Source organism: Lepisma saccharinum, chromosome 9 (assembly GCF_977018435.1).
Source record: "Lepisma saccharinum chromosome 9, izLepSacc3.1, whole genome shotgun sequence".
NCBI lineage: Eukaryota > Metazoa > Arthropoda > Insecta > Zygentoma > Lepismatidae > Lepisma > Lepisma saccharinum.
Window position 1 is genome coordinate 84,055,708 of NC_139237.1, and position 26,595 is coordinate 84,082,302.

Genomic DNA, 26,595 nt, shown 5'->3' on the forward strand with positions numbered 1-26,595 from the left:
GTTCACCGGGAAAGACAAGCTCTGATGCCGGGCCTCTTGCCGCCGAGTCTCATAGCGAATGTCAGGGACTGCTCTGTACTTGACTCCTTCTAACTTTGAAATGCCCTGCGAAAGTTAGATAGAATATGTGTGCGTGTTTGTGTCATGCGTGGTGAATAAAGTTTGTCTTATGTCAATTTCATGCACTGATAGGATAATCTGGACTGGACGTACAGTTTAAAGTGGGATCTGAAAAACTGTGCATCCACCGGGGATCGTACTCGGAACCGGAACTCCGTGATAACAAGGCTACGCCATCAGGGAGGACATGACCTGGTATGCATACGTAGCCACATGCATGAATGCAGCTCATATGCTATTTTCTGTTAATGTGTGAAATTTTTGCATATGGTGGAATAACTTTGCATATGACATTTATTGCCATTATTGGGAAGATAAGAATAGAATATTTTGAGTTTCAAGTTCACTTTACGCACAGGAAGCTTGTGCCTAAACCGGGTCTCGAACCCCGGACCCCTTAATTACAAGGTGAAGTGACGTTCACAAAGAGCATGCCCAGACCGGGATTCGAATTCAGGACCGCTGGCGTCGTCACGTGGGAGTCGTCACTATTTCCACGGGCCTCTCCGTCATCAACTTGTAATCGAAGAGGTCCCGTGTCAAGGTCCGTTAACTTGTTTGCCGCCTGCTTTTGAAGGTCTGCTCATAAGGACCCTTTTGAGCAAGCCGAGGTGGTTGTAAAGCTGTGACGTCATCGCTGGGGAAAGTTTGGTATCCGCTAGCTTTAGCAAGGGAAACTTGTTTCTCTGGTCTTTCCTTGCGCTTATATTCATGTATTTCCAGTAATTTTTTTATGCGTTTCATATTGTAGGGTCTGGGTGACAATAAATAATTGCTCACTGTGCTCCAAGCGCATAAATATATACATAAAAAAAACGAAAAATTCCCATACTGTTGACCACATATTTCCGTCCGATGAAAAGTTCCGAGCAAATGCTATTGAAAGACAAATTTCAGGTTGCTATTTTTCTTTTTATACCAGTGTGTTACGAATGTGATTTACATTCCGAATTGGTAGGAATTGCAGCAAAGAAAAGTCTGAAGAAAGGCGCCGTTCCTACAGTGATAATCCCAGTTACACTAGCTTAGTGACGATAACACTGTTCTTGCAAGACGTGTGAAGTTGTGGTTGCCAAATGCGAACTTTTTCTTTTTACGGAGTGTATGATCTGACTACCATTCTGGAGACTCGGGTTCGATCCCCGGTGGGAGAACCGAGATTTTCTGCACATGTTCAAGCGGCTCCGGCGCCCAGCCAGCATCGTATAAAGTTGGTACTTGGAGGAAACTCTGGGGGATAAAAGCAATACTTAAAGTGCAGCACATTGAGAGCTTTGTTAATAAATTTGACCTGAAAAATGGAAAGTGGTTATATATAAACCTCTATCCCCGAAATTCAGATAGCAAAATTTCCGAATCCAGATTTTAGATTTTTCGAAATCTGGATATTTTTTGTGGCCATCCTTAGCGTGAAGGCTAGATTTCTAGGAAAAATGTTCTGAGTAAGTGTGTCTGTCAGATCGAGAACAAGAATCTTGATTACTAATATGATTCGTCTGTTCAATACAGACACGTATCTAGAAATATGTTTCGGGGAGGGGGTCGAACCCAGTGTCTCAGGAATAATAATAATAATAATAATAATGTTTTAATTAAAATAATTATATTAAATCAAATTTATACTAATTACAATACATAAATTAATATTATATTATTATTATACGAATAGATAAAAAGACTGTATAAGAATAGAGATATAACAGCGCTTATTCATTACGTAGCTTGTAGTTAAGATCGGAATAATTTACATAAAAACAAGTGCCCTGGAAATGAAATTAATGTCAAACAGATGAAGAATTGAATATTTATCGAATAACAAAAATGATGTTACATGTAGTTGGAGAAAATTAAGTTTCTGATTAATATTTTATGCATCTTATTTTGAGTAATAATGTACATAAATTTTCCTTGTAATGTAATTCAATGTCGTATGATCAGGCCCGTAGCTAGGACTCATCTCCAGGGGGGGGGGGCTCACGGGTTATCAGGGGGGGTGGCTTTGTAAACCAAGTCAATTTTTTAAAAAAATAACAGTACTAAATGAAGATGTGTGTTTGTGGGGAGGGTGTCATTAACCTATATAAAATTTACAAATATCATACAGACACTACATTTTTCTACATCTTTTAAACCATCTCTTGAGGTGTTGATTGATAATGAAATCATTCCTTGCAGTAGAGGTTCCCAAACATTTTCGTTTCACGGCGCCCCTAGTCAGAATGTGGGCCTATCTTGCACTTGCCTTAGTTAAAAAAATATACACATATTTCAAATTCAGAAACATTTTACATGTAAAAAGTAGTACATAAGCAAATATCTGGAACAATCATTTCAGTGAAAATAATGTAACATTCTGCGGCGCTCCTAAAACCCAGTCACGGCGCACACATTGAGGACCACTGCATACTCAATACTACTATAGATGATACAGACATGTATATCACACACAAACGCACAATATTCAATCGCATTGCCTACAGTACATTTCACCTCCGGCCGAAGCAATGACACTCCCCTTCGTTTCCAAAACTTGGGAGCTGTTGACCGTTGATGCAGATGCGAAGGGAATTTGCATGATGACGTCAAAGTCACAGATTTCTCTGTAAACGGGAGGTCGCAACAGGGACAGTGAAGGCACAGATAAAGAAGCTCCCCTATGAAAGAACTTACAAAGTCTAGATAATCTTCTAAATATTTGCAGCTACTTAGATTTCAGCTCATAAACAAGATGAGCGAATGTAATAGCTGCTGTTCACGTTCTGTGGATTTATCCTTAAAATTGTGAGCTGTCTACATTTTCACTCTTCACTGGAAACAAATTACACAAAATAGTTTTACTTAATGTCAAGGGGGGCTGACGGCAGGTCCAATGGGGCCGAGCCCCCCCTGGCCCCTGCCTGGCTACGGGCCTGCGTATGATCCCAATATAATCCTTGCCTTCTAAAAAGTTCAAAGGGAATTAATAACCATCGATTATGCAACAAATGCTAATATTTTAATTGCTTAATGTTCGTACTTAGTAAGTCTTTCGGGTGGGAAGGGGGGGGGGGTCCGAACCTCCTAAATACGTCCTTCCTGTCCTTCAAAGTCGTATGATCCCAATATTGTCTTCCAATAAGTTCACATGATATTATGTAACAAATGCTAATATTTTCATTATTTAATTTTCGCACTTAATTAGTCTTTCGGGTGGGGAGGGGTGGTCCGGACCCCCTAAATACGTCCATCCTGCTCTGATTAAAGTAAGTTTCTGATTAATATTTTATGCATATTAAGTAGTAGTGTATATACATCTTCCTTGTAATGTCTTCAAAGCCGTATGATCCCAATATAATCCATGGCTTCCAATAAGTTCTGAGGAAATTATACAACAAAGGCTAAACGGGGGGGGGGGGTCCAGACCCCCTGGACCCCTCTAAATACGTCCTTCGTTCAATACAAAACGAAAAAAAAATCGTAAATACAAAACAACAGAAAGTACTGCGTGTTTTGTCAACGAAGATCATTATTTTTTTCCGAATTCTATATTTGAACCGCAGGATTCAAAAATTAAAAGGTAAAATACCATCAAGGAAAAACAATGTATCCAGTGCTGCTCTTTTTCCAATTCTCTCCAGCACTAACCGTGAGTTAATTTGCGATTTTGCTTACTAATAATTTTTTCTATGCACCATCACATTCATGTACTCTGTGTAAGTTGTGTTGCGATGCTCTTCAATACGTGTTTTTCCCTTAAAAACAAGAGCGTTGAATGCTTTACAGTGTTGAAAATAGCACACTCGAAATCTCATCCTGATGACGTCACAGAGACCCTGCCGGGGCCGTAAACATGGGGGCTGAAAAGAAGGCGAGTTATGACCAGACCTTCAAGAGCGGGGGAAATTAGCGGTCTACGGACCTTGGTCCCGTGTTACGTACCAGGTGGAGGAACGCAGTGGTTTGGATCCAACTCGGTAAGGAGACACCAAAATGTCGATCTCTCTCTCTTCCACTAACGAGGCTCTGGCGTCTGGACTCAGGCAGTATAATCTTCTGTGAGGCTGTGTTGTGTGGTTCACATACAGTGGCGGCGATTGGGTTCTAAAACTGGGCGGCAAATACAGTATATTTCCCTTTGTAGATAAGGTTTAGCATAGTGTTGGGGCAAATGCCCCCCTCGCCCTCTAATCGCCACCACTGTGCCCCCCTCGCCCTCTAATCGCCACCACTGTTCACATGTTTGCGATTGTACCTTCATCTATTTCATCCAGAGAATGTGGCAGAGAAATGGCTTAAAATAAAGAAAATCAAGCAATCAGCCAAAAAGTTAAAACAAAAGTGACTATTTCTTCAATGTACCGATAGTGATCTGGAGAACATGATTGAGTAATACCGTCCTTCCCGTGCTTCCAAATATTTAAATGTGGGCCTGTGTCAGTGAATACCCTCGATGAATACAAAAACCAAAGAACCAGATGCCGGTTCGAGGTCGGAGCAGGTTTGCTGCGACGGGTAAAGCCAACAATTTGACCTTGACACAATAATCAGCCACAGCCTCGGACAATGAACTGTGCCTTGATTCAATCCATGCGGCCCTCGCAAGGGTTTTTGCCTCAAGGTCATCAATTATGGGCCAATTACAGCACGAAAGACACCGCATACATGATTCACCGACATTTTTGGCATTATGACAGTCCCTTCTGATAGAATTCTATGTCTCTATGTGTCTGGCGTGTGTTTAATTCAATTCCCTGCCAGTTTTGCCTTCAATGATTTATACGCACCTGATCGAAGCGACAATCGCCCATGTTCACGGTAGGTATCGAACCAGCGAAGGTATATATAAGCACTTTGCAAATTCCCCGCTAGATGGCAGCTAAAGGTAACCCACGCGTTTTCCTCGTATGAGCTGAACGTAGTTGTTCAAACACACGCTAGATGGCAGAACGTAAGGCGTGTTCGTGTCGTAAATGTATGCATTTACATGTCGATGTTCTGTCATTTTTGGCTTATCGCGACGATAGCGATGAATGATGATGTGATTAGATAGATGAAAGGACAATCACAAACAAATACGAACGACACATGGCCTGCAGAAGATTATATTGGCTGCAGGTCCAGGCTCCAGTTTCGTGTCTTTACACCGTAAGGAGGATCAAATGATTCATTGAAATTGATTAAGGACGAATCCCACACATCCATGTATAGGCTACGAGTCGAACCCGGAATCTTTTGTAGCAAAATTGATAGCAAACCACTTCACGCATTTCCAACATTAATATGCATTATTAATGAGTTATTACAGTATTTCTGCGAATCCAAGATGTCATCTAATGTAAGGCGCACCTTAATTATTGCTTGAGGTTTTATGGAGGGGAACTTCCAATTTAAGGCGCCAAGATTTCAATGATACTGGTACTTTATTAGAGCAATACGTAGTATTAAATTTACATTATTGTAATAAGTTGACAGTACTCCCATTGCCATTAGAACTTGCATTTACCATTTTAACAACAACAGCACATTACACTCACTATATTTCACTAATACCGTGGCACATTTACACACATTATACTCGGATCCAAGGCACATGTGAATTGAAAACAGAAATTTCAGAAACTGAAGCAAAGGCGTGTCTTACATTCGAAAGATACCATCACCAATTACCATCACCATCACCAATATTCCTTTTGTTAACACGGACAGAATGGGACGCCCAATCCAGAGGGAGGGAATTACTTATTTCTCACAAAGGATGCGAACCTGGAACCCTCCGTGGCCAGTTCTTTCTTCGACAACTCAGCTCGGTCAGCCAGGGGGCAAGGAATGCTGTGGCTATTAGTTTTATTTTACTTAACACTGCCAACAAATGCATTATTATTACTATAATTACCGATGCTGCTGTTGTCGTCTTTGCGGTTATGCCGCATTTTCCTATGGGCACCAATCCACGGAAGGTCTGGAGGAGTGTCGAGGAACTCGGGGGGGGGGGGGGGGGGCGAGGAGGCCAAAAACACCGATGGAAAGAATTCGTGACGTAACAACGGTACTTGTTACTTGTATCTTGAATATAACAAGATCTCAAATCATTTGGTGGACTTGGATTTCTGTATGACATGAACAAAATTTATGAATATGTTAAAGGGGTATCTCTCTTAATAATGTACGCGTATTTATTATGACAATTGGATTTGTCATATTGAAGTTTGATGTATGATATATTGTACCAGTGTTTGTGATACTTGTTTCGTGTAATTCAGATGAAATGTGTAAATATCTGAAAATGTCTGTTGTCACAGTTAAGCAGTAAACCTGTTCTGTCACCAGGGTGACAATTAATGAACTATATGAAATAAAACGGAAATTAGTGACAAACCACGTAGTACACAAACTGTATTGCACATGTAAACGGCACTACAGACATTCGGATTTAGGTTATGACATGTTCGATATGTCTGCCATCTTTGGCGATGATGTGGGGCAGACGAACAGCAAAATTCTCCATGACCCGCTGAACATCGATGCTGTCGATGACCTCCTGAATGGCAGTTTTCAGCTCGGCAATGCTTTTAGGGTTATTTCTGTACACCTTGTCCTTAACATAGCCCCCTTCCAGTGGCCTCTGGGTACCCGAGAGCCAGAATGCGGTCCCCAAAATACTCCTCCAGGACATTTTCACTTGCAAATGGCCGACATCAACACGTTGCGTGCGCATACGCATACGAATTCCCATCATGCCCTGTGGCCAGCCACGCAGTTTGGACGTCATCATGCGAACCGTTCAGAAATTATGACGGTTTTATTTCATATAGTTCATTAATTGTCACCCTGTATATATTATGTATTATCTGTCTATGTTTGTGAATATGTGTGTGTGTAAAGGAGGAAGGAGGGAGAACGTGTATGTGCGAACATACAAGTTGTAAATGAAAATGTAATATTTTGATATTACCTTCTGTAATTGGAGACTTGTCTCTGTTGAAGGGAAATAAACAAATACACCGCATGATACTTGAATTTCTTCGTGGATTGCCGCCCAATCATCCGGGTGGTGCTGCACTTATAAAGGCCTTTGTCTTTCCTCTTTCAATCATATGATTGATTTGGCAAATGCTGAGGCACAAGACAATTGCATACCATCTGCTGTGCTGCCACCTACATGGTTTGCATTCTTCAACATCTTGAGGGGAAAAGAAAAACATTTGTCGGCTCCGGGAATCGAACACGCGAACCTAAGATTCGCAAGCAAGAGTACTAACCACTGCCACACGTTCACTTTCTCAAATGCCGACTTCCAGTTAAACTTCCTGGCATTCCAATAGGAAAATCTTTACTAAGGTATCCTACACCACTACAACGTCTTCCCAGATAGCACAGACAGCTTGCTGCAAGCATGAAGCAAACTTACCATGGCAAGCTAAGTAGCTAGCAGCAAGCTTGCCATGGAAAGCTATTAGCTGGATGCAAGCTTGCATTAAGCAATCTAGTTACCACAATTGGAAGTTGCAGCAAGCTTTTCATAACTAGCTGCAAGCTTACAGAATGCAATGCTCGAAGTAAGCCACAATGTGTATCTTTAAGCTAAATTTATATATATATATATATCTCCATATAAACATTGCTGTAATGTACATTGTATACACATATATGCATAACATCAAAACTAGAAACAATTGGGGCTAATTAACAACAAACACCCGTTTGTAACGTCACAGTTTCTCTTTGCAGCTTATAAAAAGTTTTCGTGCTCCCCCAAAATAGGCAATAGTTAGAAAGAAAAGTTTGATGAACTAATAAATCTCTAACTATACACTGGTAATATATATTTTTTTTTGCATGGATAATAAACCTTTTCCTGAGCAAGGCCTCATCTCCAGGAAGCTATCAACTCGCGGCAAGCCACGGCACCTAGCGACCTGTTGAGGGAGATGAGTCAAGGCAAAATGGATAATAAACCTTTTCCTGCTCCCACAAAAATAGGCAATAATTACGCACAGGTAATGATCAGGCTGGAAAGTTCATACGAACTAACCGATCACTGATCAAGATGAGTAAATGTTTTGTAGTATTTAGCTCCTGATTATATAGTCTTGGATAAAAATATTTATCATGGGAGTTTCACTTTTATTCACCACATTTTATTTTCTGATCTTCGTTGCAACTTTAATATTCACACATCTTTCGAAGGATAATAAATCACATTTTTTCACTAATTAGAATCAAAGTTATCCTTATTTATGTTACTAAAATGTATGTCTATTTTACATTTAAGTTGCACGCCATCTAGTGTACGCCACGTGAAATAAAAGCTTTGGTGCTTTATTTACACTGGAATTCATTCCACTGTATTTCAGCTTTATTTCATTTTGTCACTATTGTTTATGTTTAATAAGTATCTCTATTGTTATATTAAATGAGTGTGTCTATTGTTTTATTTTTTAAATAATGCATCCTTATCACATGCATCAAGCTTACGTAGAGCTTGCCATGTCAAGCTTGATTTGACAAGCTGAAAGGAAGCTATCGCAAGCTTGCCCCAAGCTTATGTGCTATCTGGGTCGAATAGTTATGGAGATATGCGCGTTGTCCTGTTAGTATTTGCACAACTTACGAATATTCCTTCATTTTCCAAAAGAACCTTTACGTTTTGTACCAACTCATGCATATAAACACTATAATTGGGAATGGACCTACAGTTAGAAGTAGAAAGCGAACAATAACATGTGTTCACAACAAAGTAAAGAGAGTACCCGTCAACATCCATAATTGAATTAGTGTTTGTAGACAACGGAATCCTTACAACCCACAAGTGCCTGTACCATAATTATTATGAACTGTACACTGAAACTGCCGCAGAGTTTCAAAATATGTTAAGATATTTGAGAAACAATTTCCAAGGTCATGGACCAAGTGTCCCGGGTTGCAGGGACGGCGACAGGGGTGGGCAAGCACCCACCCAAAAATTCCTGTGCCCACCTGTTTGCCCACCCAATCAAATTCAATAAATATATACAATTAGGAAATGTAAATGATTCTGTAAGTATAAGCTGGTCCTCATTCCATACATATTTTACTTGTGAATATTGTTGATAATAGAAAGTTCCAAAACTTCTCCCATAACAAGCTTTGATGTCATTTGGCGAAACTCTTGTCTAGTAAGCAAGTTTACGAAAATTTGAGCAAATATCATGTTGAAGGAAATCAATTTAAGCTTTCCTTTCTTAATTTTGTCATTGGAAAGCTAAAGCTCCTCTCAGAACTCTCTTTTGAAATGTGATCTAGTGAACACTGTTATGATCAGAAGCAATCAACAGGCTTAGTAAGTTTTATGGGATACCCACAATTATAAGTTTTATGATCAAGAGTTAATCAGAATTTAGAAGGATTTAGAGGTTTGCAGCTCCCAGCCTTCAATGTGGAAAAATTGATTCGAAAGCAGCCACATATTGAAGAAAAAAATATATTTGGAATGTGGAAAAATATTAAAAAATATTTATAACTAACCATCTGACATGACTTGGACTAAAGGTTATAGACTAACTAAAATTATGATGTCAGCACCGGCCCTCCACATAAATATCGGCCTGGGTATGATCAAAGTAATAAACAATAAAATAATAAAACATCATCTTCGCCTTGCTTCCTCCAGATACGCACGAAATTATATCGACCTTTTTAAGTGGGTCCACACTGAAATACCAGGAAAGAAGACATGCAAAATTTTATGTTTGATTGATAAATTGGAAAAAAAATCGGTTTTCTTCACTTTTGGTTAATCGCAATGATGATATGATAAAAGTGATCAAAGGACACTCACAAAAACACCCATGCTCAGACCGGGATTCAAACCCGGGACCCCTGCATCATAGCGCACTGCGATAACCACTCCATGGGTAATTTGATGTGCCACTTTTTTTATTCTATCACATTTTTTACATAGCTGTCATATTCAAATAATGCAATGTATCTAAAGTAACAATTTTTAAGTTGTTTTAATTAATAACGAGTATTCACAATCACAATACCGAGGTGACCAAATTTTAATGTAACAGTTTTGTAGGTTTGGAAAAATCTATCGAATTACTGAGTCGATATTATTAATGGCTAGCACTATTTACAAGTTCTCTTCCAATATATAAATTTCCACTATCAGTTATGCAGTTCTTATGATTAACTTGCATGAATTTCAAAGAAGAGGAAGAAAGAGGTGGAAAGAAAGCTTGATTCGAGGGTCTCAGAGACCTATAATGAGACAGCCAGATTAAAGAAAAAAATTGCAAATAATCCAGTAGTGATTTTTTTTAAAATCCACATGCTCAAATAGGCTAATTGTCACTGGATCTCCATTTTAAACTGTAGTCCTAACGAGTGTGCATTGGCCTTCCATTGGAAATCGAACCCAGGACTACTTAATTATAAGACGAGAGCGTTATCCGATCGGAGAGACGACATACAGAAATAACTCCGTCAACCATATAATTTTATCATAACATGCATCAATTTAAGAGGTGGATTACATTATTATTATGATTGGCCAATGGACGTCCGCAGAATTTTTTCCAAGGAGAGGCAAAAGCTGCCCCCTCAAAGAAACACTGATTACAATTGAAGCTCTCATGTTCCTACAACACCCACCCTTCCAATGATTAACATAAATTACTGTGAATGAAATGCAATATATGTGTGTAATGTATAAGTTTATGGTAAGATCCATTTTCCATGGGGGGAAATGTCACTTTCTCCCCCTTCTGGACGCCCATGGATTGGCCTGAAATTTAAACCATTTCTTTCACCTACGGACAAAAATATTTCAGACTTGTATAAAGCAACGTCGTTGTTCGCGGAGTTATCTGTTGATAAAAATTAAGTCTTGTGAAGTTGAAATTACTACCTCAACTTTCGATTTGCTATGAACTGTTGATACTCTATTTGTGGAAAGTAATCAATACTGATTTGACTCATTGTTACATTTCAAGTCGATTTTCTGCTAGTTTTGTGACGAATGTTGATGGTGAGGTTGAATGGTAATTAGACGAACCTCATGAAGGGACGAACACAAACAAGCACGGAGACACAAAACGCCAAAAGGAATATCTTGACTGTGGTTACAGGCACCAGAGACTCATTTGCCTACAAGAATACAGTTTCCAGGGTGTACTATTGAGGAGGGAGGTTGACATTTGAGTGTGTTCGAAAAGGTCACACTTACAGCCATGGATTTTTTCCAGGGAGGGGCAAGGAAGGTATTTTTTCCAGGGGAGGGGGCAACATGGCATATTTTCACCAATAATAGTGTTCATCCCTCAAAAAACATTGCTTAATTTGAATTTATCATGTTCGTGCAATAATTAACACACATTATTCTGGCTGAAATTAAATTATATGTGTGAAATATGAAATTTTTGGTTGACTTTGCCACCGCCCCCCCCCCTTTCCGGACGCCCATGCTTACAGCACATATAATCTGTGAAAAAGATATGAATTACTGGATACGATGATTATGTTTGACGAATTCCTTGCTTTCAAATCGCTTTCTACGCAAGGTAAGAGGGAGATCTCGAGTGAAAGACGGAGAAAGACAGAGGGGGGAGAATATATGTTAGTCAAACTCACATAATGCCTTACGTTTGTACTGCACACCCTAATTGATCAATATACAGCTTCTGCCCACCCAGTCGAAAAATTCTGGCGCCGCCCCTGCCGGGTTGGAATCTCGGCCTGGGCATGGGTGTTCCTTGTGAGCGTCCCTTTATCAATTTCATCATTTCATCACTCATCCTCGTCTTCGCGATCAGCAAAAGTCGCAGAAAGGGAAAATAAATAATAAACAAAAACAATGAATCAAAAAGATCGCGGAGGAAAATGAAAACTCAGCCTTGTAGTCTAATTTTGGAAGGCACGTTTTTGCAAGGTCACAAGAAATCAAGACTTAACAAGAATTTTTCAGAAAACGAAAACCATCTTGTGGAACCTTACATAATAGATTAGTGTAGGGTTAGGAAGTTGAGGAAAAACCCTTTTTTTGACTAGTGTCCGAAGACGAGGCCCAACATAATATATGTTCATTTTGGGTCATTGTAGGCCAGAAAAAGTTGGGTTTTATTTGTCCTTTTTCGGCTTATTGTTCCTTTTTTTAGCCATTTTTAGGTCTTAACGGCATTTTTTTGCAACTTCACCTTCTTTCCACAATGTTTTTACTTCCCATTCTCAATTCGAATCATCATGAGTTCATCACCTCTTAAACATCCTTTCTGTAGTAAAGAAATAAAAAACATATATATATATATATATATATATATATATATTTGAACCATCCCTAAAACGAAATAAAAACATTTTTGACTGAAAGAAGATGCATTCCATTCATACAGTTTTTTAGTACTGTGTGTTCCATACCACCAGAATTTTGTATTTTTTTATTCATTAAATATCTAATTAAAACTGAAGTTATTAATTAATTCGGATCACATTTATACGTCCTTTTTTGATATTTTTAGGTCTTTTTTGGAAATTTATAGGTCTTCAACTTCCAAGCTCTAGTAATTAGCAATAAATAACGAAATTCATGACAGTATAGTCTTAATCATTTCTGCACCCCCCCCTTTATTCCGAGACAAATGAAACCATTCCGGGACCCTACTTTATCAGGCTGTGTATCTTGAGAGTTCTTTCACCATACAAATGTTCCTATTATTTTTAACACTTTTTAGAAATTAGAAGAAAATAGACAGAAATTCAACATCACTTTTTTTCAAAAGATCACTGCTCATTCCAGAGAAAAGAAAGATTGGCTACCCAACCAATTACTCTACGATTCACTGCTTCCACTTGTGTCTGACAAACTTATAAAGTTTGTTTACAACTTACAGATATTTATGTTGGAACACCTGTATTTCACATACACAGTGAAATACTTTTTGAACATTTAATAATTTCCAATCAACAAGGAATCTTCATTCTATTAACTCCAAGTTACAATAAAAGCAGCATTGAAGAAACAACGTTTGAAATCACATCACTAACTCTCTTTGTGTTACTTAAAATTAAAAACGTCGACTTATTAACTACTTGCTAGAAAATGTCGGTTAACCTTACCTGTATCTGCAAGCATCACAGTTGTTTTCAGTATAAAGTTAGTGACAACCAGTCTACCTCATGACTTGCCCATATAAATGTATGTGTGTGCCATCTACACGCAATATTATAAACTAAAACTGAAATTCGCGCCCCCTGAGAGCGGGAGTAAGATCGAAAAGGATGATCAGAAAGGGGGGGGGCAAGATAGTATTCTTGCCCCCCCCCCCGGCCGCGTGCAGAATATGATACTATATTTCTTCCAAGTTATGTTTCGTTTTGAAAAAAAAAATTGGAACAATATTTTTGCACTAGTTAAATGAAGGTGGACTCAGTTTTCGCTACCAGCAACAAGTACGTCCAGATAAGAATCGCAAATCAAGTGTAAGGTGGAATTATCTCCTTAGGAATTCGCATCTTCGCTTTCCAATTTTCCTTTGAAACCTGGCACCCGGAAATGGTTTCTAGAACCAGTTAGCCACATCCGGTTTCAGAACCGGGTACCCCCTTACCGCTTCCCAGAACCGCGTACAGGAAAATGGCTCACGGAAACAGGTACTCGCATCTGGATACCAGAGCCGGGTAACCGGGTACATTATTACTAGCGACCCGGGTATTTTAGGATTCGGATCTGACCATCCCTAATTTCAATGTATTAATGGTTTTAAATATGAAAAAAATCAGATACTTGATATTCATGTGTAGAATCTCTCCAAAGACATAATTTCATTTTTTTCTCATTTAGTGTCGCTTTTCTGCTCCTTTTGGCTAATCGTGACGACGTTGATTCAAAGAAGTACCCATGCCAACAGCAGGACTCGAAAATGGGACCATCAGCGGCGAGATCGCCATTCCAGCACTGACCGAGGCGACACCAAAACATATAACAAAATGCAATAATAATATTAGTTCATAGTATAACTGATAGTACCATTATTAGATCTCCCTTACAAAAATTCGCGGTACATGCTGAAAACCCGTAACATGCTACTCACCGAGTATCGCCCTGAGATGTCCTTCCAGCGTCTGCAGAACCGTCATCTTCACCTCCTTGATGCTCTTGCCGAGGAACTGCTCGGACGCCGTTTGCAGCAGCTCGTCCGCCTTCATGATCTTGCACTGCGCCACCCCGGTCACAGTCAGGGGAACCCCCTGAGCCGTCTCCACGTGCTCGCACATCGGGTTTAGCGTCATCACCTGCGACGGGGTAAAAGAACACCGTTAAAGGTGGTGCATACAGGCACAGAAAAGCGATAGGCAGTCTAGTCATCCCTTACATAACCAGTCTTCCTGTACTTTACATGGGTAGTCTAGCTGTCACTTAGATGGGCAGTCTAGCTGTCCCTTGCATGGGTATCTAGCTGTCCCTTACATGGGTAGTCTAGCTGTCCCTTACATGGGTAGTCTAGCTGTACCTTACATAAGTAGTATAACTGATCCTTACATGGGTAGTCTAGCTGTCCCTTACATGGGTAGTATAACTAATCCTTACATGGGCAGTCTAGATGTCCCTTGCATGGGTATCTAGCTGTCCCTTACATGGGTAGTCTAGCTGTCCCTTACATGGGTAGTCTAGCTGTACCTTGCATAAATAGTATAACTGATCCTTACATGGGTAGTCTAGCTGTCTCCTCAATGGGTAGTCTAGTTGTCCCTTACATGGGTAGTCTAGCTGTACCTTACATAAGTAGTATAACTGATCCTTACATGGGTAGTCTAGCTGTCTTCTGCATGGGTAGTCTAGTTGTCCCTTGCATGGGTAGTCTAGCTGTACCTTACATAAGTAGTATAACATCCTTACATGGGTAGTCTAGCTGTCTCCTGCATGAGTAGTCTAGTTGTCCCTTACATGGGTAATCTATCTGCCAGTTACAGGGGTAGTCTAGCTGTCTCCTGCATGGGTAGTCTAATTGTTCCTTACATGGGTAGTCTAGCTGTACCTTACATAAGTAGTATAACTGATCCCTACATGGGTAGTCTAGCTGTCTTCTCCATGGGTAGTCTAGTTGTCCCTTACATGGGTAATCTATCTGCCAGTTACATGGGTAGTCTAGCTGTCTCCTGCATGGGTAGTCTAATTGTTCCTTACATGGGTAGTCTAGCTGTACCTTACATAAGTAGTATAACTGATCCTTACATGGGTAGTCTAGCTGTCTTCTCCATGGGTAGTCTAGTTGTCCCTTACATGGGTAATCTATCTGCCAGTTACATGGGTAGTCTAGTTGTCCCTTGCATGGGTAGTCTAGCTGTCTCCTGCATGGGTAGTCTACCTGTCCCTTACGTGGGTAGTCTAGTTGTCCCTTATATGGGTATTCTAGCTGTACCTTGCATAAGTACTGTAACTGATCCTTACACGGGTAGTCTAGTTGTCCTTTACATATATAATTTAGTTATCCCTCAAATATCTACTCTAGTTGTCCCTCACATAGGTAGCCTATCCGTCCCTTTACATTTGTAGTCCTGCTATTCCTTACATAGCTTGTCTAACTACATTGCCAGTGTAGCTATCCATTACGTAACTAGTCCAAATGTTACTTACATTAGTAGTCTAAGTGTTCCTTACATGGGTAGTCTAGCTGTCCTTTACGCAGATAGTCCAACTATCCCTTCATGATTACAGACTTCTCCTAACTTTAAAAAAAATCTTGAATGAGGTATGCATGCAAACGTGAACTTCATATCTGCACTAGGGATTGCAAATCAAGTCCAACTGGATTAAATCCGTCTACTTTTTCTTATGCAATTACAATGAAATCGTAACGGTAGTTATGAGAGGGTGAAGTATTCCTAAAAAGAACTGAAGATAGTTCTTCATTTGCCATATTCCATTTTCTTTAGACCAGAGAGGCCCGTGCTTTGAAGAGTTGCCGCTAGTACCTTACGTACGTGACAGAGAGCACGTGCAACCAGTGTTGCCACAATCAGAGTGCATAATTTTCCTTCCAAAGGGGCAAAATTTCCCTTTTTGGACCAATTTTTACCTTCACGTACAGAAATCACATAATAATAACAACAAACACAATAAATATTAATATAGTTAATACAATAAAATAAACCAAATCAATCAATCACTTATGGCCAGTCCAGATTCGAACCCGGAAACCCTGGCGTCGTAGCGCGCTGTGCTAACCACTCCGCCACGGAGATGGGTATATGTATGCAAAATGTTTAAACAAATTAATCCCATACATGTCATCGCTTCCGGGTCGGATGTTTCAGGTTTGATGTTGTGGTCAGACAATTATCTTTGTTTCATTATCCAGTCATTATTCATCGTTGTCGCCTTGTAATCAAGGTATCCTTGGTTCGATACCTGGTGGAGGCACATAGTGGTTCGGATCGTGTCCCACTTTAAACTGTAGGTCCAGTCCCGATTAGCTTATCTGTGCATAAAAGTGGACTTTCAAACAATACTCAAAACAAATCTCATTCATCATTCGAAATAATTGTTGAAGCTTTCCTGGCGACGAATGATGAAGACGTTTAACCTGACTGATATTCCGAGAAAACCTCTTCATCATTCATCATCATCGTCGCTATTACGTACGTGCAACAAACAAAACAAGGAAATAAAGTAACGCCGATCTTCGTGGCGGAGTGGTTAGAACAACGAGCTACGACGCCAGGGGTCCCTGTATCGAATCCCGATGGCATAGGGATTAATTTCGTTTATTTTATTGTATTAACTACATTAATATTGAATCTGATGTCTTCAAATTTCCCCGAAATTTTCATATTTTTCATCAAATTTCCCTTTTCCCTTAAAATTTGGTCAAAATTTCACTTCAGAAGGGAAAATTTCCTTCATGTGTCAACACTACGTGAAACTGTGAAAAAACTATCCTCCAGAGGGGAGCGAGCAACTGGATGGGCCAGTTGACCGACCACTCGCATTAACCAGGAAACTGCAAGATTCCGTCGCTAGATGGAGTGGAGGTGCTCGTCGCGCAAGTGGCCCCGTTTCGCGCTCTTCATGGGTCAATTAAAAACCATTATCAAAGTCAACATTGTACTCGAAACTATGACGTTTTTCAAGCACTCTAGGCGTAATATAGGAATATTACACGTCTCATTGCTTCGGTAAAACACAAACGCAACCTGGGATAAAGATATAAGAAACTACTTACTTCAAGCTTCAGCAATCTTATTTCAGTAGTGGTGATGATATTTTTTTCACCTCATTCTTTATTGATATTTTTCTTTCCAGAATTAAATACAAGTTGAAATAATTTCTACAAGTTTTATATTAACAAATTTGAATAGTTTTATACAATATTGTGTGATTTTAACTTGTTATTGAATAATTTGAAATAAAATAGGTTTAAAAAAAATCGCTACTATATTGAGATATGGTTTGCTATGGTGAACAATAGATGGCTCTGGACTTATGAGTATTATTCTATCATTTTTCTTTATTGTTTCTGAATGTTTTACTGTGGTATAAATGAGTTAATATCTTGATCTTTTTTACAGAATTTAGGATTTTATTTAAAATTGAGAAGATAAACCACATGTAGGAAGATAACACAGTTTAATTTCAAATTGCCATAAAGAAACATGTATGTAATTTCCTTTTATGGAGGTAATAAGAAATCTAATTTTTTCCCCAAAATCTTTTTGTAGTGCTATTGAATCGTAGAAATAATAATAATAATAATTATTATTATTATTATCCTGGTTATGACTGCTACTATACAGTAACAACTAATATAAATATAAATAAACAATTGGATTTTTGTTATTTATCGTAGCTTTTCTGCCATGTTTGGATATTCGCAATGATGAGAATGAGTGATGATTTGATGAAGGGACACTCACACGTTACACCCATACCTAGGGTTCGATTCGAATCTGGGACCCCTGGGGCTAGCAGAGACAAAAGGAGAATATTTCGGTATGCAAAAAATTGGCAGAAGAATGATGTTGGATAGTTTCAAGTTTCCTCAAACGGTACTGTGATCCTATATACAGTCCAGACACTCACCTCTAACGACAGACGCTGCACATCTGTGACCAGCCACCATGCCCAGGCCCAGCCTCCAACGATGGTCTTCTTGCTCGTGGACCCACAGCATCCTCCTGCAATGAGAAGAGATCTTGTTAAGGCTCAGAGAATCATCTCACAAAGATTATTATTATTATTATTTCTGATCCTGAGGATATGCAACTAGGCAGTGCGTTTCAGGGTTGCCACTGACACATATCCCCCCCCCGTTAAACGAGTACGAATCAATAAAATTGGAGGTATACATCGTATCAAGGGAGGATTTGCCATTAGGCTATCCTAAGCTACTATAGCCTAGTGTGTAGGGGACACAAAAATGAAGAATGTAAGTGTTGTTTTGTAACTATTAATGAATATTTATTTAATCACAATTTTTCTGTATTTAAGTTAACAAGTTCTATTAATATAGAGCGTGCAATTAGTGGAAGTGAAGTACCATGATAACATAACTGTTAATAATAAAAATGCTGGCAGGCTCCAAAACAATTTTCATAAATCCCCCGCCTGCATCGTATCAAGCTATCCTGACAAACCATTGTACACTCTGTAAGGCAGGGTTGATAAAGATCCAGGAAATGTAAATAAATTTAATTCCGGTCCGGGAGAGAAAATCAGCAAACATAACTGGGTTCTGGACCGTAAAGTCTTTCAATTCCGTCAGGGAACCTTTCTTCCGGATGAATTTCAATACGGTCCAGGGACCTTTACTTTCAATGAAACAATATGCAACTTGGACCGAATTTAAATTGTGCGAGAGAAAATATTCCGGTCCAGCAGCGAACCCATTAGAATGTATGGATTTCTGGACCTTTATGAACCCTGCTATAAAGAAACAAATTAACACAACGTCGTGTCTTAAAAAACATTCACTAATTCAGGCATATTATGCAATGTTTCATTCACTAATAAATTGTGCAATAGAATTTTTGGGTAACTCGCCGACAAGTTGAGAAGCATTTAGAAAACAAAAGCAAGCCATTAGGATTATAACTAGGGAATATTGCAAAACGTTGTTTGAGAAATGCAAAATATTAAGCTCCCCCCCTTCACTGTATATAATATATGAAATGTCATTATATGCGAGAAAATATATTACGCCACGATGCTTAATAGAACATATAACACCCGAACTAATCATTTTCTAAAGCCAAACTAACCAGATGAATATTAGTTCAAGAAGGACCCGAACAGATGGCAATTAAAATATTCGGTAACGTACCAAATGATATAAAAGCAGAAAATATGACAAGGTTATAAAACAAATCGAAAAAAACAACCTATTATTAAATCATGCATTACTGAATACTTAAATTGTAAATTATGGAAATTATGTTTGAACTGAACTGAATAGAACTGTCCAAATACCAATGCATATGGTTTATATGGAGTATTATAACCAGTGATGTGCGTCTACGCGTAAACAACGATAGTCTACATTCTACACGTAGACTATTTTATACACGCAGATTACGTAATCTTTGTAAACAACATGGCGAAAGGTGATAACTTAGCAAAGGGCGCTATGGAATTAAAAAATATATATACTGCGTATCAGTTGCTGATGTGTGAGGAGAACCTTTCATACTATTTCTTCCAAATTCGAACAATTTTTCACCTAGGAAGAAACCTAATATAGGAAATATTCTAGTGTTTAATGAGAAAAAGACCACTCTTACCTCACGACTGCCATCTGTTGTTGTTTTTTGCATACTATTTATCTTCTTCCATAGTTTGTAATAGAAGATAAGATAAATTTTGTTGTAAATAGGGTTCTTTTCATTTCGTCAGGAACCAATATAGTTGAAAATGTCACTTTCCTTTCATGAAAGCCTTGAAAATTAATTTTAGTGCACTTTAGATTGTCTACGCGTAGATTACGTGTAGACAACGCATGTAAACGTAAACTTTTAGTCTACGGTACATCACTGATTATAACTTACATAGAAAGAAATTGAATTTACCAACGTTGTATGCACAACAGCTCAATTGATGTACCTGAAGGAATTCGGTAAGGACTGATGTTGCCCAGGATAGGGACAGATGGAAGGCTTGTGGCGCTGCAGCCATAAACCTTCGGGTTTAAGAAGACTGCAGAGTGAGTTAGTTTTCAATAGTTTCAAATATGTGAAAAAATTAAAAGGCTACCGACTTTCAGAAAACATAAAACCTGCCCTTCGTCGTGCTTGCTTCGTATTACGCAAGACAAAAGGCGTGAACGAGTAAATGGCCCCAAGTCACACCGGGTAGGTAGGCCGAGCCGAACCAAATGGAATAGCATCTCAGGGGTACCGTTATGTGGCCGAGGAAGTCTACAACCAGAAAGAATACAGCCATAATCACCAGTCGAGGCGAAGAACTTGGGAGCAGACGTTTTATACCGCGAGGGGGGAATGTGGGCGTGAGACCAGTGCGAGGTGATGGTGTGCTTGTGAGGAAAAGCAAGGAAAATTATACAAGGGCAGCTGTACTTGAGAGCATTAGCACTTAAATGGCTTTCGCTGTGATAATGTCCAACGCTTAGCGCGAATCATGTGTGTGCTGGGATGCATGGGTGAGACGACAACATATCGTGTGCAAAGGAGCATGGGAAAAGTATACTGCGGTATGTATTGCAAGTTTAATTTATTTTTTATACTACACAAAATAACCATTGTGTTTTAATCCTAGCGTATCCGTACCGTACAAGATTTAAACAATTTTTGTTATTAGCGTCGCTTTTCTTCCACTTTTGGCTAATCGCGACGATGAGGATGGGTATGATGAAATTGATGAAGGCGCACTGACAAAGAACGCCCCGGCAGGGATTCGAACCCGGGACGCCTTGCGTACGATAAAAGAAGCTTATTTACTTGAGAGGGGGGCAGGCTCATGTTTATGTAGGTGTATAATAACCCATGGCTCGACAGCCCTTAAAGGTCCTTGGCCTATCTCCCGACTGACAGTCTCCCTCCCACAATCCTACCTAGAGGTGTGGAGATCTTCAACCGGTAATGGGGTGACGTGGGGTCAGCCCGTCGAACCCCCAGCCGTTATAGGAGATATCCGAGACCAGGTTACGCTACTCGCCCGTAGCTCCCCAATTTCCTCACGAAGGCGGGTTGCCACCGGTCCTAAACACAGGCCGAAAACCCAGAGACTGAACCCAGGCGGACTCGAACCCATGCCGTCCAAAGCACAGCGCCTTAGACCGCACGGCCACGGTGGAGGACCTATGTAGGTGTAGTTAAATAATGCAAAAATAAGCATTAATAAAAACAAGAATCAATTATTGCATGAGTATCACCAAACCTAAAAAAAGAAAAATAATAATGTTGCATCAATGCCTTTTTTGTTTATACAGGTGCAGTTACATAGTAATTATAATAATTACAAAAAATACCATAATTACCAACCAATTGTACGCTGTCACTGGCACGAGAGTCATGTCAGAACACACATCCCAAGGAGCGAATTCACGTCGTCTCCTATGATTTTATGAACAAAATTAGTACAGAAACATTATTTTCAATGTTTTAATAAAATGTTCACAGTTGAAATATCGAAAAATAAGAAGTGGTGGGCCTGGCTAAAAACTTTTAACATATTGGAACTTCGTCTGTATGTAAAGATACAACAAATATACTGTAAATCTAATATAAAATTGGTTTCATGAAAAAACAATTTTTTTTTTACACAATGAGTAAATATTGAATAAAATGTCAATTCACGAGAACCAAGAACGAAACAGCGAAGCTTGGAAACTATATTTGTGGAAGGAAATGAACGATTTATTTTGAAGTTTTGTGTTTTCCTCAAGTTATGGAGTAATAGTAACGGTCTCGCATTGTAATCAAAGGGTCTCGGATTCGATTCTCGGTGGAGATCTGACTTTAAACTGTATGTTCTGGTCCTGATTAGCCTGTCTGTGCATATAGTGGACCAAAACATTTCTTTGTCTTCTTAGTTATTGTTAATAAGTATGGTAATAATGAATATTTATCCTTCAAAGAGAGATTGTATTTCTCTGCAATATAATTACATATTATATGAATTCAACAATGTTTGGACCTCCCCAGAAATAATTTTATCTCTGACACTGATATTAATAAGTAACCACAAAGCAATTTCACCACACCAATTACTTCCAAGGGGCACAGACTATTCAAACGAGCTATTTACGTAAACAATAGAGAACACAAAACTATCTAGGCACTCTAAATTATCAACGCTAGACCTTATCTTAACGAAGCGTGTACTGCGGTAGTGCCTTTCTAACAATGCTATTATGGTGCGACAGGAAACTCATTGAACATATCATGCCATGTGCATTGTGAGATAAAAAAAAATAGTTATCAATCCCAGCGAAAGAGAATTAAATGAAGGCGTAGATTGACTTCGTAAGACACTCAAATGTGCAAAACCCTTTGAATGAAATTCAAGGACAAAAAGTATTTGCGTCATCGTGTACTATAGCATCAACAAGCACTTCTAAGCGAAATATACGATTGAATCGTACGTAAGCAGTGAGGCTATGTGAAGTTTGTTCATGGCAATGCTTGATATTTAACAATAGAACAAATAGATTTCGCGATTGAGCCCATGGTTCGAAAATTAATGTGTACACTGCGAACGATTTGATTGTTCATGTAATATAATTATAAATTATATAAGCTGTGCTGAATCTTGAACCTTGAGAGATTTGCACAAATATATATACACACAGTTAACAGCAAACTTGAACAAAGTACTAATATATTCATCTTGACTGTCTTCCGATTGTTTTACTACTGTTATTATTATTGTTTATCATTGGGGAAATCTTGTAAACCTTCCAGAAAGAAGAACGCACAGACTTTAAGACCAACAAAACGAATTTGGAAAATGCGTAGAACATTTAACATTACTAAAACAAACCATGTGAACCTATTTTCTTTGACCTCAACATTGAAAACCGATAAATAAAATTTGCAATTGACATATTTGTTCAAATGAAGGTTTACATTTATGTATTACATTGATATGTATTACTATAATGTTTCAATTATTGTATAATGAACATCCTTAATTGGATAACATGCCTTTTTATACAAGTACCACAACTATGCTTCATAATTGCCGTATATTACAATGTTTATATTGCAATTCAGACTACAATGAAGAGATTAAATGAGAGATGAGAGGGGGGGGTACAGTGGGATGCACAAGTATTGCACACCTAATTGTGCATGACTACTTTCATTAATTTTTCTCATGCATCCAACGTGTTTAATGATTGCTTTTTTTACTTATGCTGAAGTTGTAAGTAGTTTATTTGACGTTTTGTTTGAATTTTTCAAACTATCACTGCGTAAAGCAAAGAGGCTAAACATGGTCATGGTAATACTTATGCATCCCACTGTACAAGGGCCTCCACAATACCACCTTGTAATCAAATGGTCTCGGATTGGATCCTGTTGGAGAAACATTGCACAGTTGTTGGGATCACAGCTCAAAACTGCACGTTCAGTCCCGATTAGCCTATGGCAGCATAAAGTGGAAGCCAAGTTTGACTTTTGACGAAACTTGAATGAAAGTCGGCTAGGACTCGAAGCCGAGTTTATAGCATACTGTAACACTGCTCTAAATTAGTACCAACTGAATATGGTTCAAAACCAAATCCTGGAAACCTGAGGTCATCTTTGAATCAGGGAATGGTTACGAACATCCTTCGTACTGGCAAGAACTGCAGTGTGAATCCTGCCGGGTAAATCGTTGGTTCACACGATACTGGCACCGAAACCATTCAACAAATCGCGATATCCTCAATTTAGTTTCCGTCACGTTCTACTCAACAGAGGAAGTCCTCCATGCTGAAGCAATATCGGGCTCTACTGGTTCCAAATATGAATTAACTTGTTGAAGGAAACAAACTTTGTTGTTTTGTGGCATCTTACCAACATCCTTTCCAGTTTCTCAAACGACAGGTCAACACAGACAATTATAATGTCTTGAAGATTTCCTAGGAGAAGGGGTGTAACCAAAAATTTCAGCGCCCGGGCCGAGAGTAGAATTGGAAGCGCCCCCTACAACGAATTCGGCGCCCTCTGCCAGCTTGGGTTAATATATTATGAGGACATGTATGGCACTTCATGATTTTGCATCTATCTTTATGTAAAAACGAGTCATGGTATAATTGGTTAAATGAAGACAATTTGTTTGGGCATTTTTGTGCATATTTCAACATTTTCGATGGATATGTAAATTTGTTGGCAATTTCAGGTCATTTTGAGCATTTTAGAAGGCAATGACAATTTTTGTTATATTTTGAGATTCTACTTGTTAATGTTTGTCTACGCATAAGCAAACAACATTTTCAGAAAACAAAGTAGACCCATAGCAATAGCTCATATCCTTATTTATCAACTTTTGTTAAGTGAAAAGTTTCTTGCTTACTATGAAAAATAAATCCAGGAGAATTTGCATTCTTTCAGCATGCTCAAATGCTTTTCCATGTTCAACTTTTTACTAGCGGACAACATTCACATGAGACTCTGGCAAGTGTTTATTGTTAATTTCAAATCAGATTTGTTGTGAAAAACAATTGATTGTCGTTGTTGGCGCCTTAAGCAGCTTTCAGACCGAAGTGACAAGGGACACGCGTCACTTGCAAACGATTCTACAGAAATCTACCTTTCGTACCGTTTGTCGCTGACGTATTACTCAAACTCTCAATAGCGTGCATCGTGTCGCTTGTGTTAGTCGCGCATGCGCAGCGAATGCTTACTTATAGAGCGAAAAGGGCCGTGTCGCTAGTCGCTTCGGTGTGAAACCCCCATATCGCGTGTCATTTCGGTCTGAAAGCTGCCTTGCTGAAAAACACGCATAACTTCCTACAACTTGCACCCTATACTGAAAAAAACCTTACATCATGTTTTACCACTTGATTTGTTACCATTACCTGGCTATTGTGGGGGGAAAAATAAATCAGAAGTTTATTAAGGAGCTTTCACACCGAAGCGACACGCGACAAGTGGTGTTTCGAAACTAGCCCTACTAATACATGCAATCTGTCCAACAGAAACGACAGGATAATCTGCACGTGCCGCTTGTCGCTTACGTGTGGCACATTCTCAGCAGTTTTCAGAATACCGTGCATCACGTCGCCTCGGTCTGCTTTTCGCGCATCGCTTCGGTCTGAAAGGTCCCTTGGGGGTGTGTTAATTATTTCATAACAAGTGCAAATTTCTCTCCACTACACAAGGAGCGCCCTTTTGGAATTCATCTTTTACAGTACAGCTTACAAACTTTTGACGAACGAGCATTCTGGAACAAATTTTCCTTTTCGCAACAGTTCAAAGAAAGAGAGAGGACGTAAACAATTGTTGTGCCAGATCTTGTTTGTAGAAGTGGTCCAAATCCATTTGGAAAAAGTGTGAATGCCTCGACCAGCATTTTACAGTTTCTCTTGGGGGGGGGGGAGATGCTGGTGCGAATTCTCCTTTAGTGATGCTACAAAAATATCAGCGAGCAAAGGAACTTCTTCTGTGATGGATGCAATCACGGTGTACGAAAGAAACGAAGCCCGCGTCTCCCGATGCCAAGATGAACATGCATTTTGCATTGTGAAATGGGAATCTTATAGTTATGTCATTCAACTGCGAGATCTTCTCGGGTTTTTTCAGTTTCGATGGTGACAGACAAAAAAAAGTGAAGCACGAAACCAAATGAATATAATACACGGTGACGGATATTGGTACATTTGTTTGTTATGCACCTCCCCCCCCCCAGCCTGCCGAACTGAATAAGAGAGCCCCTATGCAAGTATAATAATTGATTGGCTCTTTTTTTCTGTCTCTCTTGGCTAATCGCGACGATGATGAGATGAAACTAACGATTATACTGGCTGCAAGTCCAGACGCCACAGCCTCGTCAGATGCAAATGCAGTCGAGGGTGTACTACTTTTGCTCGAGTTGGAGTTTTTAAGTCCACTTTATGCACATATAGACTAATCGGTATTGAACCTACAGTTTAAAGATGGATCCGAATATCTTACAACGTATTTGCTATGGCAGGGAATCTTTCTCTAATTACACTGCTTACGAAGATAATTAGGTATATGTTGTTCGTATGTTAAGTTTTATTGGTCATGAACTTTATGTGGCACTTGACTCTTTGATTCATGAACTATTTCTTCATTTTGATCACCACTTGAAGGCAAAAGACCCACCATTCAAATTCAAATTCATTATTTGCTTGGGCGAGCTTCAGCCTGAGGCTATTCTGCCACATAACCCGTGTCATCGATTACATTTAAATTTACATTTCTTATGTTATTACAGTACTAATACAGTGTACAATACACTGTATGATTTAGTAACAAAATCTATTGATAAAGTAATTGTAAAAAATGTATGAATAAAATGATACAAAAATTGTGAAAAGACAACATAAAAATAAA

At 39.0% G+C, this 26,595-nt stretch overlaps 2 protein-coding genes across 2 annotated transcripts in view; one reads left to right on the forward strand and one right to left on the reverse strand.

Annotated features, from left to right (window-relative positions):
• The window catches only part of Flo2 (flotillin-2), a 63,413-nt gene extending 45,164 nt beyond the window's left edge, over positions 1–18,249 (reverse strand). Inside the window, exons 1-2 of the mRNA XM_083128528.1 lie at positions 18,158–18,249; positions 14,169–14,370 (exon numbers count right to left, since the gene is read on the reverse strand). Coding sequence (XP_082984654.1) covers positions 14,169–14,367 — 199 coding nt within the window. The 5' untranslated portion in view covers positions 14,368–14,370; positions 18,158–18,249. The remainder of the gene's footprint in view (positions 1–14,168; positions 14,371–18,157) is intronic.
• A 2,256-nt stretch (positions 18,250–20,505) lies between these two features.
• LOC145992203 (glucose dehydrogenase [FAD, quinone]) overlaps positions 20,506–26,595 on the forward strand; it is a 51,186-nt gene continuing 45,096 nt past the window's right edge. Inside the window, exon 1 of the mRNA XM_083128531.1 lies at positions 20,506–20,780. The gene's annotated coding sequence lies outside the window, so the exon portion shown is untranslated. The remainder of the gene's footprint in view (positions 20,781–26,595) is intronic.